Raw genomic sequence first — 14,322 nt, forward strand, 5'->3', positions numbered from 1 at the left:
CAGTTATGTATAGAGCCATGACATCGTGGAATGATCTGTCACCAGAGGTTACTCAGTTATGTATAGAGCCATGACATCGTGGAATGCTCTGTCACCAGAGGTTACTCAGTTATGTATAGAGCCATGACATCGTGGAATGATCTGTCACCAGAGGTTACTCAGTTATGTATAGAGCCATGACATCATGGAATGATCTGTCACCAGAGGTTACTCAGTTATGTATAGAGCCATGACATCGTGGAATGCTCTGTCACCAGAGGTTACTCAGTTATGTATAGAGCCATGACATCGTGGAATGATCTGTCACCAGAGGTTACTCAGTTATGTATAGAGCCATGACATCATGGAATGATCTGTCACCAGAGGTTACTCAGTTATGTATAGAGCCATGACATCGTGGAATGATCTGTCACCAGAGGTTACTCAGTTATGTATAGAGCCATGACATCGTGGAATGATCTGTCACCAGAGGTTACTCAGTTATGTATAGAGCCATGACATTGTGGAATGCTCTGTCACCAGAGGTTACTCAGTTATGTATAGAGCCATGACATCGTGGAATGATCTGTCACCAGAGGTTACTCAGTTATGTATAGAGCCATGACATCGTGGAATGATCTGTCACCAGAGGTTACTCAGTTATGTATAGAGCCATGACATCGTGGAATGATCTGTCACCAGAGGTTACTCAGTTATGTATAGAGCCATGACATCGTGGAATGATCTGTCACCAGAGGTTACTCAGTTATGTATAGAGCCATGACATCGTGGAATGATCTGTCACCAGAGGTTACTCAGTTATGTATAGAGCCATGACATCGTGGAATGATCTGTCACCAGAGGTTACTCAGTTATGTATAGAGCCATGACATCATGGAATGATCTGTCACCAGAGGTTACTCAGTTATGTATAGAGCCATGACATCGTGGAATGCTCTGTCACCAGAGGTTACTCAGTTATGTATAGAGCCATGACATCATGGAATGATCTGTCACCAGAGGTTACTCAGTTATGTATAGAGCCATGACATCGTGGAATGATCTGTCACCAGAGGTTACTCAGTTATGTATAGAGCCATGACATCGTGGAATGATCTGTCACCAGAGGTTACTCAGTTATGTATAGAGCCATGACATCGTGGAATGATCTGCTGTCAGAGGTTACTCAGTTATGTATAGAGCCATGACATCGTGGAATGATCTGCTGTCAGAGGTTACTCAGTTATGTATAGAGCCATGACATCGTGGAATGATCTGTCACCAGAGGTTACTCAGTTATGTATAGAGCCATGACATCGTGGAATGATCTGTCACCAGAGGTTACTCAGTTATGTATAGAGCCATGACATCGTGGAATGCTCTGTCACCAGAGGTTACTCAGTTATGTATAGAGCCATGACATCGTGGAATGATCTGTCACCAGAGGTTACTCAGTTATGTATAGAGCCATGACATCGTGGAATGATCTGCTGTCAGAGGTTACTCAGTTATGTATAGAGCCATGACATCGTGGAATGATCTGCTGTCAGAGGTTACTCAGTTATGTATAGAGCCATGACATCGTGGAATGATCTGTCACCAGAGGTTACTCAGTTATGTATAGAGCCATGACATCGTGGAATGATCTGTCACCAGAGGTTACTCAGTTATGTATAGAGCCATGACATCGTGGAATGATCTGTCACCAGAGGTTACTCAGTTATGTATAGAGCCATGACATCGTGGAATGATCTGTCACCAGAGGTTACTCAGTTATGTATAGAGCCATGACATCGTGGAATGATCTGTCACCAGAGGTTACTCAGTTATGTATAGAGCCATGACATCGTGGAATGATCTGTCACCAGAGGTTACTCAGTTATGTATAGAGCCATGACATCGTGGAATGATCTGTCACCAGAGGTTACTCAGTTATGTATAGAGCCATGACATCGTGGAATGATCTGTCACCAGAGGTTACTCAGTTATGTATAGAGCCATGACATCGTGGAATGATCTGTCACCAGAGGTTACTCAGTTATGTATAGAGCCATGACATCGTGGAATGATCTGTCACCAGAGGTTACTCAGTTATGTATAGAGCCATGACATCGTGGAATGATCTGCCACCAGAGGTTACTCAGTTATGTATAGAGCCATGACATCGTGGAATGATCTGTCACCAGAGGTTACTCAGTTATGTATAGAGCCATGACATCGTGGAATGATCTGTCACCAGAGGTTACTCAGTTATGTATAGAGCCATGACATCGTGGAATGATCTGTCACCAGAGGTTACTCAGTTATGTATAGAGCCATGACATCGTGGAATGATCTGTCACCAGAGGTTACTCAGTTTTGTATAGAGCCATGACATCGTGGAATGATCTGCTGTCAGAGGTTACTCAGTTATGTATAGAGCCATGACATCGTGGAATGATCTGCTGTCAGAGGTTACTCAGTTATGTATAGAGCCATGACATCGTGGAATGATCTGTCACCAGAGGTTACTCAGTTATGTATAGAGCCATGACATCGTGGAATGATCTGTCACCAGAGGTTACTCAGTTATGTATAGAGCCATGACATCGTGGAATGATCTGTCACCAGAGGTTACTCAGTTATGTATAGAGCCATGACATTGTGGAATGATCTGTCACCAGAGGTTACTCAGGCAAAAATAAAAATAAAAAAACATCTTGTATCACATCCTCTTCTCTCTTTATAGATCTAATTGAACTGTATATATGAATAGTGTGTAAATTGTATTTTTGTTGTCCCTTGTTGTCTTTCCAATATATAGTACTTTGTCATGAATTTGTGTGTTTTATGTGGACCACTGGAAGAGTAGCTGCTGCATGTGCAGTAGCTTATAGGGATCCTAATTAACTAAACTCCAAAGGTTTTACACTGTGTTCCACAATACATTAGCCTACTGGGCTTTGCTCTTATCACATGTACCACATTTGCACCAGTTTCCTTGCCTCTCACTGGTTCCTCTTGACCCCCAGGTGTTGCTGACCAACTGCAGACAAACTACGCGGCTGACCTTCGAAGCATTCTGAAGACACTGTTTGAAGTCATGGCTACCTCTGAGCAGGGGGACAATGACAAGCAGAAAGGTGGGAATCTTTATATTGACTTGCAGTAATGCCAAGGATCTTAGTGTACTTCTCCCAGTATGTTATTCTGTAATGTACTGTATACTGACAGAATGACCATGGTTATGACACAGCTGTGCTCTGTGTGGTTCAGCAGGTCCAGGGCTGCGCAGCGCCATGCTGGAGGACTGTGCTCTCTGTCAGGAGACCATCTCTTCCTCTGAGCTGGCAGCCAAGGCCCGGGAGGAACAGTTCGAAGGTCAGCACCTCCCCTTTCTCCTCAAAAATCACATACACACATATGCATGCATGCACAGTGACGCATGAATAAACAAGCACCACTATTAATGTGCCTATGCTTTTGCCCTGTAGACCCCCCAGACTGGGTTCCTGATGAGGAATGTGACTCCTGCATCACCTGTAAGGCCCCCTTCACAGTCATCCGCAGAAAGCATCACTGTAGGAGCTGTGGCAAGGTAACACAAAACAGCTGCACAGATCTCTTTAAGTATTGTACTACGTAAAATAAATGGTAAACAATCAAATATACCTTGTTTCTTCTACGTGTCATTTCAGATCTTCTGCTCTCGCTGCTCCTCCCACTCAGCCCCGTTACCACGGTACGGCCAGGTGAAGCCCGTTAGGGTGTGTACACACTGCTACATGTTCCACGTCACACCGTTCTACAGCGACAAGACTGGCATCTGACCCCTGCTGTACCAACAGACTCCCCCGCCTCCCTGCCCCCTGCCTCTACAGAAGCATATCCAGGGGATATGAGGCTATATTCAAAGTAAATCCCCAACTGCACAGAGCTACCTTAACGATCAACTTCATCACACTGCACGGCAAAGCAAGGCAAGGCTTTGAACTAGGAGGACATGGATGAGAGCGCAGAGAGATGAAATAAGGTCGGATGTGAAGGCACATAAACTATGATTATACCCTTTCTGTTATTTTTGAGATGCTACTGCTGCCTGAAAGGGACCCACGGCGCCTGATGCTATGCTGTCCTCCTCCCCTCTGACTCACTGATGCCTGTCTGTGGAGGCAGAGGAAGAAGAAAGAAAACAACCGACTGGAAATAGGGTTTTGTACTGGCATGTTGCAAGGCTACTCTGGACAGGTCCAGTGCTTTAGGAACAGCTTCTAGGGCTGTTTGAAGCTGAAAAGAGCGAGAAAGCCTGTGGAACATTTCTGTTTTATTGCTTGTGTATAAAAAAAGGCCTTCTGACATCATGTCCTATGCTTTAGTGGGCGTCCCACACTTGTGCCAGAGCTCTCTCAGGGCTCCGATGTTCATTTAAAGAATGTAAGTCATAATAAACATGTAAATTAAGGATGATTATGTTGATAGTGATGATAATCTCCGCACCACTGATCTCGCTTGTTTGGCCAAAATGGCCCTAAAGGTTTTCATTTTAGTTTGTCATGTAATTCCTGATGCTGTAATGATGAGGAGGGGAAAGCAATCCTCACCAGGCTACCTATCAGCGAAGCAACAAAAAAAAGAGATTTACTCCTAGAATGGTTTAGGTATAGATTCCTCCCACGGAAATGTGTGGAGTTTTCAGCAATGCTTTAAACGGCAATGAATGTGTTATATCGTTTAAATGGGATTTTGATTTTAGCGACCATGTCTCAAAGACACTTAAGTTGTCTGGCCTTTTAATAACAATGTGGGCAGTGGCCATTGCTCTTTCAGTCATAACATTTCATGTTTTTAATGATTTATCTTGTTCCCTACCCACCCCAACCTTAACCGGTGTAACTCGTCAACCTCTGAGATTGATGTGGTCACATCAGTCACTCTCTCAGGCATTGGATGCCCCCTAGTGGAGAGAGACTGTAAACTCCTACCACACATCATCAGCACCAAGATTATCTGTGATTATTAGAATCATGGAGGGCATATCACATACTAGTTAGAGGTTCATGAGGCTTGTCTCCCATCAGTTGGTTAAGGCAGCAATGTTGTTTTTTTTCCCTTCAGTGTATATTGTTGCAAAGCACATTTATCTTAAGTCATATTTGAACTCCCAGTGGTGGCACTGATCAAATCAAAGTTTATTTGTCACGTGCTCCGAATACAACAGTGAAATGCTTACTTACAGGCTCTAACCAATAGTGCAAAAAAGGTGTTAGGTGAACAATGGTCAAGTAGCACTGATAGCACACTTATCTAGACAGGTGTCACTAGAATAGAGACACAACTCTCTGACTACACTAAGCAGGTCAATGGTGTACATTCTCATTATCTTGTTTACATACCAGCTGCTATTGCAGAAACATATGTGATCTGTAGTGAAATCAGTTAGAATATGTTACAAATATAGTCTCCTATCATTAAGTTGTTAAAAATGTTTTGTTACATCCTAACCTGGTTATATACATTGTCTCCATACCTCTCTGCACAATGTAGTACTGTTCCCAGTTGATAACCACTTCCTCTACTGTTACATCATCATATTCCTGCTCCCTCTAGTCATCTCTGATGCAGAGGGAACGCTTCCCCATCTGGGTTACAATGGAGAATGAGTTGGAGTTGATGTGGATAGAGGAATGGCGTATCTGACATAACTGTCTCAAACAACCATGGCTTTTTACACTTCAAGGCCACACCAGTTATATCAAATCTGCGCTGTCTTATAAGCTAATTCTCAGGCTTCATCTTGTCTAGACCACTCACTACTTATACAAGTTTTATTTTTATTGAGGAAAATATAATAACTTTTAAGAGATTGTCATTTTAATTTTATAAAGAACAAAAGTAAATGATGTAAATGTATAAATCTATTACTCCTTTTTGTGTATAGAGGAATGATGCAGTAATTCAATGACTGGACGTTCTATTACTTCACAGCTTGTTCTTATTTTGTAAAGGCTAGCTACATTTCAATAATAAGAGCTATGTGGAACATTGGAAAAAAGACATAATATGATGTAAATGTCATGAAAATTAAATGACTTCCCCTTTGAATACGTGTTTATTGTCATTTATGTCATTTATGTCATTGTTATTCTCTCAGGCAGGTGTGACATTTGTCAACTCGTCATTGATACATACGGTCTTGGCACTTGAGTGTAGACACCTTCAAGCACAACATGATCCAAAAGGATTTCATGGAACATTGGAACATGCCTCTTGTGACGTTCTCAGGGCAGATACATCCCAGGCCCACTGGGTGGCAGCACCTATTCATTTGATCCCTCATTGGCTGATATCTGACTGATCGTATGCAGTTGTTTAGTATTTATTAGGATCCTTATTACTTCCTGGGGTTGAAACAGGGTGTCTTCAGTATGTTATCCATACATTAACACAACTCACCCCTAACAATTAAAATGTTTCCTTTTCATAATTCATTTTAAAGAATTGATGTTATGAGCGTTGCTGAAAGTCTACTCTGTTTTGTTCTTCTGGAGTTAGGATACAGTTGCCTCAATGCTGATCTGAGGTCAGTGTTGTATTTTTCCTCCTAATGGTCAAGGTCAGGAATTAGGGAGGGAAACCTTATCATAGATCTGTTACAGGGGTGACGTTCACCTCTGATTGTCAGCACTGCAATTGTTTTAAATTACTGTGAATTATTTTGACAACTTTAAATTGAGGCATATATAGTTACATATTTGACTCGTGTAGGGGCTATTGGATCGTGATAGTGAGAAATAAAGAGTTAATTTTGATAGTTACCCAGTCCTTATATGTGATTGGTCCAAAATTGAGAGCTGGGATTAGACAGCGCTGCCCTGCTAAATCTCGTAGTCGATGAAGTAGAGTCTACTGTAGATACAGATTGGATACAGACTTTAAAAACGATCTAACATTTCCAGTTTGTCGAGAAGTTAATTCAGCATTTTAATGGATACCTGTGTGTGATAAATGTACGCATTTGATGGTATGCTTTGTCTGATTGACAGTTTTTCCATATAGCCGATCTATGCTGAAAGGATATACAGTCATGCAGCGATCATTAATTATAGTGGTGGTTAAGAAAGCGCCGATGAAATCGGCCACTGTCAATAAATAAATGGAGACTGCGAGGACTTGTATGAGAATGGGTAACAAGTGTTCTATAAAGAGGCTGATACGAGGTTAACTTCATTCACTGGAAACTTCAGGTATGTCATTCATAAAAAACATTGTTGCGCAAAATATACAGGGCATATGACATTTTTCACACGATTAAATGGTTGGCAATAGTTCATAGAAATATGATTTATTTAATTTACTATAAAATAAGACATGATTGGCTGTTATCTATTGGTTGCTTACCTATATAGTTTTATGGATAAAATTACTATTCAATTAATTTGCCATGATGTGTAATTTTTAGATATGGTAAAATGTTATATACAGTAATTAATTAATGGAAATGGTGACAGTTATACAATATAATACAGTTGTGTTTCAGATAAGAAATATTCATTTTTTTATTTGTTGAAACATAAGGGTCAGTCTGTGAGGGCAGCATCACTTGAATGAGTGTGTGCCATATTGACCACAGATACAGAGCCTTCAGAAAGTTTTCATTCCCCTTGACTTATTCTTATTCTTATTTCTTTTTCCAGACTGAATTCAAAATGGGTTAAGTAGATTTTTTCTCTCTCACCCATCTACACATCTACAATACCCCATAATGGCAAAGTGACAAAAAAGTTTTGTTTGACATTTTAGCTCATTTATTAAAAATGAAATACAGAGCTATCTCATTTACATAAGTATTCACACCCTTAAATCAATACATGTTAAATCACCTTTGGCAGCAATTACAGCGGTTCGTTTTTCTGGGTAAATCTCTAAGAGCTTTGCACACCTGGATTGAACAACATGTGCACATTATTCTTTTAAAAATTCTTCAAGCTCTGTCAAGTTCGTTGTTTAATCATTGCTAGACAGCCATTTTCAAGTCTTGCCGTAGATTTCCAACATTCGATGTCGTCTTGGTAAGCAACTCTAGTGTCTATTTGGCCTTGTATTTTAGGTTATTGCCTTGCTGAAAGGTGAATTTGTCTCCCAATGTCTGTTTGGAAAGCAGACTGAACCAGGTTTTCCTCTATGGTTTTGCCTGTGCTTAGCACTATTTCGTTCGTTTTATCCTAAAACAAAATCCCTAGTCCATGCCGATGACAAGCATATCAATAACATGATTCAGCCACCATGCTTGATAATATGAAGAGTGGTACTCAGTGATGTGTTGTGTTTGGATTTGCCACAAACATACTGCTTTGTATTCAGGACATAAAGTACATTTCTTTGACACATTTTTTGCAGTTTTACTTTGGTACCTTATTGCAAACAAGATGAATGTTTTGGAATATGTTTTATTCTGTACAGGTTTCCTTTTCAGTCTGTCATTTAGGTTAGTATTGTGGAGTAACTTCAATGTTGTTGATCCATCTTCAGATATCCCCTATCACGTCTGTTAAACTTTGTAATTGTTTTAAAGTCACCATTGGCCTCATGGTGAAATCCCTGAGCCACGGCAGCAGCTTCTCTTCCCGTGGTCCAGCAAAATTAAGGCATATACCATTTTTTAAATATTACAATACATTTCACAACAGATTTCAGGCCTTTACGCTACTATCACATATCTACAACACAAAATACGTATATGTGTGTGTGCGTGTCTCTTCACCGTCTCCGCTGTTCCATTTTTATCCGTTTTTTTTTACTTATCTGATGTTACTACTTGCATGAGTTGCTTGATGTGGAATTAGAGTTCCATGTAGTCATGGCTCTATATAGTACTGTGCGCCTCCCATTGTCTGTTCTGGACTTGGGGACAGTGAAGAGACCTCTGGTGGCATGTCTTGTGCCGTATACAACGCGGTCTGAGCTGTGTGCTAGTAGTTTAAACAGACAGCTTGGTGCTTTCAACGTGTCAACACCTCTCACAAACACAAATAGCGATGAAGTCCATCTCTCCTTTACTTTGAGCCTGGAGAGATTGACATGCATATTATTGATGTTAGGTCTCCGTGTACATTTAAGGACCAGCAGTGCTGCTCTGATCTGGGCCAATTGTAACTGACTGCAGCTCTTTGTTGAGTGTTGCAATGATTTCACTTGCTGTGGTAGCTGATGTGTATAGTGTTGTGTCATCAGCATACATAGATACACAGGCTTTACTCAGAGCCAGTCGCAGGTCATTAGTAAAGATTGAAAAAGTAAGGGACCTAGACAGTTGCCCTGGGGCATGCCTGACTCTCTCTGGATTATTTTGGAGATGCTTCCATTAAAGAACACCCACCGTGTTCTGTTAGACAGGTAACTCTCGATCCACAATATAGCAGGGGATGTAAAGCAGGGTATTGTGTGTAGGCCAGAGACACAAAATCTCAATTTAATCCATTTTAAATTCAGGCTGTAACACAGCAGAATGTAGAAAAAGTCAAGGGCTGTGAATACTTTCTCAAGGCATTGTATATATTGAATATAGATAAATATACTAACACAAAGGGTACATATGTTATTGTGTCAATCAATCACATGATTTTAAAAATGTGCATAGCTGCACTATGCGTTCTCATTTATAAGAGAAATCCCCATGCATTTCAATTCCATTATGGCAGAAACCAACAGCCATGACACATAACTGTGTCGGACTGGTTGGAGCATATATATTGTCCATATCATCTAACAAGGCAAACTGCTTTCCCTGGGGATGGATGTGAGTTCTACTGTGTGCACTAATACAAATCTGGAAGGCCTGAGTGTTTTTATATTTTTTGACCGTATGTCTTTTAGATTTGGGGAACATGAAGTTGTCTTCAGTCAGAATGGGAGTCGTCAAGGTCATGTTGCTCATCTTTTTGGCCATTCTGTTGTCTGACTGTGCAAGGGGTGAGTAACATCTTTGGGATATTTATTTTATTTTTCTTAACTTTACTACCTTTCTTTCTGCCTTTCTTTTCTCTTTCTTTCTTTCTTTCTTTCTTTCTTTCTTTCTTTCTTTCTTTCTTTCTTTCTTTCTTTCTTTCTTTCTTTCTTTCTTTCTTTCTTTCTTTCTTTCTTTCTTGCCTACACAGTAGGGTGCAATCGTTTTAGTGAAATATTAGTAGATAAATTGGTTAGTCTAAGTTAGTTTGACTGCTGTGGCTTTTTGTTTACACGGAGAAAAGCTCAGTTGGCTCTAACTTCTTTACACTAAGAAGTAAGAGGGAAAAAGTAGAACAAAAACTCTAAATAGAACCCAAAATCAACAGTGGGGAAGTAGCGAGAAAACCAACCCAACTCCCCCCTTCAGTGTGGGATCTCTTCAGTCATGGCCATACAGTATGTGTGTGTGACTGTGTGTGCATGCACCACAGCTAAACCAAACATACACATCCATCAGCTTCCCAGGGTGAAAGAACACAAATCAGTCCAGCTCTCCCAGGGTTGTTCCATCGATCAGACTGTCTCAGCATCACGTCTGTGTTTGTGTGTCTGTTTGTCTCTGTGTGTCTGTGTGTCTGTTTGTGTGTGATTCCCACAATCAGGGAGGAATAAGCCGGAAATCCGGAACCCTCCAACCAGGACTTCGGGAAAACCAGGAAAGGTGTTGAAAGTTCCCGGATTTTTGCAACCCTAACCATGACAGTGTCGTGTGCTATTGTTCAGACAACTGTCTGCATTGATTGAAATTGTTAGACAAATGCAGAATGCATTGTATAATTATGTGTATCATTTCCACAATATCACCTGTCATCAACGGCTGAAAATGTCCAGAACAGTTCAGTAGAGTTTGAAAGTCAAAGAAAATAAATCACCTTTTCAATTAGAGCGCTTTGAAGCATTCACATAGACTTTTAGTGTGTTCTCCAGCCTCTTGAAGTGGTAAACCAGGCATCCTGTTCTATGCCTCTCTCCTTATTCTCAAACTCAGTATGGCAGCAAATGGAAGTAGAACCTGCATGTGGCTAACAGAGCATTGCAATACAGGGCAGGTGCGGGCCACTGCTGGGTTCGAGGGGGGCAGATTACATCTGGGATTACAGACAATGCCTTATTCACAGCAGGACAGGCGAGCCTTCGCGATGCTGCTAAAGTGAAAGTGAACAAGACGTGGAGGCTAAATAAGATTAGACAGGCAATTGTGTCTGTTTACAGATTTACACATGTCAGAGAAAGGATACAATTGCTGACTGGTGAGAGAAAAACAAGACATCCTAATCACACAGAGATTAACCAGTATATCAGCTAAAAAATAGTCATATCTAGTCTGCTTTTCATACTTTCTTTCTGAAAGTGATTGTAGAGGTGTGTACAAGTGTATTGTATCCAAGACAGAGAAAAATGAACATTTACTATTGCCAAACATCGTATTCTCCGTTTTAAGTGGCCATGTTTTCACATACACTGAGTATTACATTTAGAACACTTGTTCTATCCATGACATAGACTGACAAGGTGATTCCAGGTGAAGGCTATGATATTTTATTGATGTCACCTGTTAAATCCACTTCAATCAGTGTAGATGAAGGGGAGGAGACAGGTTAAAGAAGGATTTTTAAGCCTTGAGACAATTGAGACATGGATTGTGTATGTGAGCCATTCAGAGGGTGAATGGGCAAGACAAAATATTGTGTCTGTGAATGGGGTATGGTAGTAGGTCCAAGGTGCACCGGTTTGTTTGAAGAACTGAAACGCTGCTGGGTTTTTCATGCTCAACAGTTTGCCGTGTGTATCAAGAATGGTCCACCACCCAAAGGGCATCCAGCCAACTTGACACAACTGTGGGAAGTCAACATGGGCCATGTTGGAGTCAACATGGGCCAGCATCCCTGTGGAATGCAGTCGACACCTTGTAGAGTCTGTGCTCGACGAATTGAGGCTGTCTGAGGGAAAAGGGGAGGGGAGCGCGACTAAATATTAGGAAGGTGTTCCTAATGTTTGGTATAACCAGTGTATATTTTAGTTAATTACATGAAATAATTTAGTTAATTTAATGAAATAATCTATTGGACTAGGATTGTTAGGATTATTTAGGATTATTTTAATTGTCAAGCATACTGCACTGCAGGGGGAAATTAAGTCTCCAGAATTTGATTGGAAAGTGGACTGGACAATCCCTTTGAGAGAATGATGTGACCACAAGCTCCCAGTTATGACACAATGTGTTCCAAGTGTAACAACTTCACTGTTTAATATCCTATGAAATAAATGGTTTTGATTGGAAACATGGTTTTGTAGATAGAGTGTATCCTGGCTGTAAAACTGTCCCTATAAAAGTTAGCATCATTGATAAATGAAAATTAAATTATACAGGAGACAATCCTTTTGAGTTACGTGTGAAGATATAGTAACATATTGGAAGTGTTTAGCGGTTTTATCAGGTATTATATAAGCATTTAAACCTTTGCTAAGTCCAACTTAAAGGACACAAAATGATAATGAGCTTGCTGCTGTCAGTCACCTCACCATACAATATCTGATCATTTATCCCACTACGCCAGGCAAACCTAAGACACCCCCCAACCCCTCCCCTTGTGTTCCCCCGAGCAGCTGTAGGAGGTGCTCAATGATGCGTCCCAGCAGAGCTTCTAATGTGGTGACAGGACTGGGGACCCCTGTGGTATAGTAACTGGAATGCAGCAGCCAGGACATATGGACCTGCTGTGTGTTCTGCAGGCCTGCTCGGTGACAATGAGAGGATACAAGGTGTCCCTAGTACTTACCAGCATTCCCCCTCTCTCTGTCTGTCTGTATGTCTGTCTGTCTGTCTGTCTGTCTCTCTCTCTCTCTCACACACACTCTCACACACACTCTCTCACACACACACACACACACACACACACACACACACACACACACACACACACACACACACACACACACACACACACACACACACACACACACACACACACACACACACACACACACACAGGAATTATCACATGGCTCTTATAGGAAACAGAATTGCAGTGACATCTATACAAATTGTGTACTTTGTTTGTAGGCGAGGCCAGTGATTTTTTGATGCAGACGAGTAAACTGAATCAACATGTCGCAAGTAGCATATTAGCTTGACATGAGAGTTTTTAACATCAGACAAATGTTTACTCATCTATACCTCCTGAGCCATCTGAATACATTTAGAGCATACAAACTGCTCAGCAACTCTTTTGGAAAATATACATTTTATAGGAGAGTTACATCCTGGTTTTATAACAAGAAAGTACTTTTGGATAAATTGTATGCCAAGGGCCTTTAAAATCACAAGGCCATTTGGCTCTCAGTCAGTTTTCCATTTCCTTTAAACATAATGAGGCTAGTTTCCCAGTAACCAAATACCCCAAAGTCCTCTTATTTTTTGTAAATATGGCCCAAGTAGTAAGAAGGTAATGACACAGTGGTGTTCTGGCACATGAGCCCAGCTGGAGAAACAGAGGGAGAGTAGACCAAGGGGAGAGTGAGAGAAAGAGTGAGAGAAAGAGTGAGTGAGAGTGAGAGTGAGTGAGTGAGTGAGTGAGTGAGTGAGTGAGTGAGTGAGTGAGTGAGTGAGTGAGTGAGAGAGAGAGAGGGGGGGAACGAGAGAGAGAGAGAGAGAGAGAGATAGAGAGGGAACGAGAGAGAGAGAGAGAGAGAGAGAGAGAGCGAGAGGGAACGAGAGAGAGAAGAGAGAGAGGGGGGGGGGGGGGTCTAAACAGTACTGTAAAATCTTTGCCATGTGTTTGAGTAGTCCCCTCTGAAAACACTTGATTTATAAACGACAAATAAAATCAGTGTCATCAGATTCGCCCATGAAACACCAGAACTTGAATGGAGCGGATTCAGCATAAACCCACCAACACCCACAGACCCACCCAACTCAGTGCTGTCCGACTGATTGACATGCCACCTCTGAACTCTGCGGGGTTCCCCATGCCACTTTATGACCAAACAACAACCACTGCTCGCTCGCCATACCCCTTACACATGTCTCCCTTCTCTCTCTCCAGACCCTCTCTCTGCATTTCCTCCCGTTTATTACCAGTGTAAAGCCAGAGGAAGTGAACTAAGTTAATGTGCTGTCATTAAAACAAGGCATGGAGCTGACCTTTACTCCCACCCACCCTCACTCAGCTCCCCAATAGCTCCTATTTACTGAGTCTGGGACTTTGTCTATTTGCAGAGAACAATGGGCAGATTATTACATGCACTGGTCCCCCCAGTCGGACATAGCAGCACTAATTAATTTTAAACACTCTTCATCCCTGTAGACTAAGTTTATTTGCAGTCTATTAGAGTGTACTGAAAACCAGGGACTCATTT

The 14,322-nt window shown here is 41.3% G+C and overlaps 2 protein-coding genes across 4 annotated transcripts in view; both read left to right on the forward strand.

The window, feature by feature from the left end:
* Positions 1-6,060, forward strand: part of zfyve28 (zinc finger, FYVE domain containing 28) — a 63,756-nt gene extending 57,696 nt beyond the window's left edge. For 2 of the 3 annotated variants that reach the window (XM_021584939.2, XM_021584942.2), the window contains 4 exons: positions 2,991-3,101; positions 3,235-3,339; positions 3,453-3,556; positions 3,657-6,060. In XM_021584939.2, the coding sequence (XP_021440614.1) occupies positions 2,991-3,101; positions 3,235-3,339; positions 3,453-3,556; positions 3,657-3,788 (452 nt within the window). In that variant the 3' untranslated portion in view covers positions 3,789-6,060. The remainder of the gene's footprint in view (positions 1-2,990; positions 3,102-3,234; positions 3,340-3,452; positions 3,557-3,656) is intronic. The other variant, XM_021584941.2, reaches the window with a different exon arrangement.
* Positions 6,061-6,697: 637 nt separating this feature from the next.
* Positions 6,698-14,322, forward strand: part of LOC110505613 (fibroblast growth factor receptor-like 1) — a 54,133-nt gene continuing 46,508 nt past the window's right edge. Inside the window, exons 1-2 of the mRNA XM_021584943.2 lie at positions 6,698-7,202; positions 9,832-9,927. Coding sequence (XP_021440618.2) covers positions 9,843-9,927 — 85 coding nt within the window. The 5' untranslated portion in view covers positions 6,698-7,202; positions 9,832-9,842. The remainder of the gene's footprint in view (positions 7,203-9,831; positions 9,928-14,322) is intronic.

This window comes from Oncorhynchus mykiss, chromosome 25 (assembly GCF_013265735.2).
Source record: "Oncorhynchus mykiss isolate Arlee chromosome 25, USDA_OmykA_1.1, whole genome shotgun sequence".
Classification (NCBI taxonomy): Eukaryota; Metazoa; Chordata; class Actinopteri; order Salmoniformes; family Salmonidae; genus Oncorhynchus; species Oncorhynchus mykiss.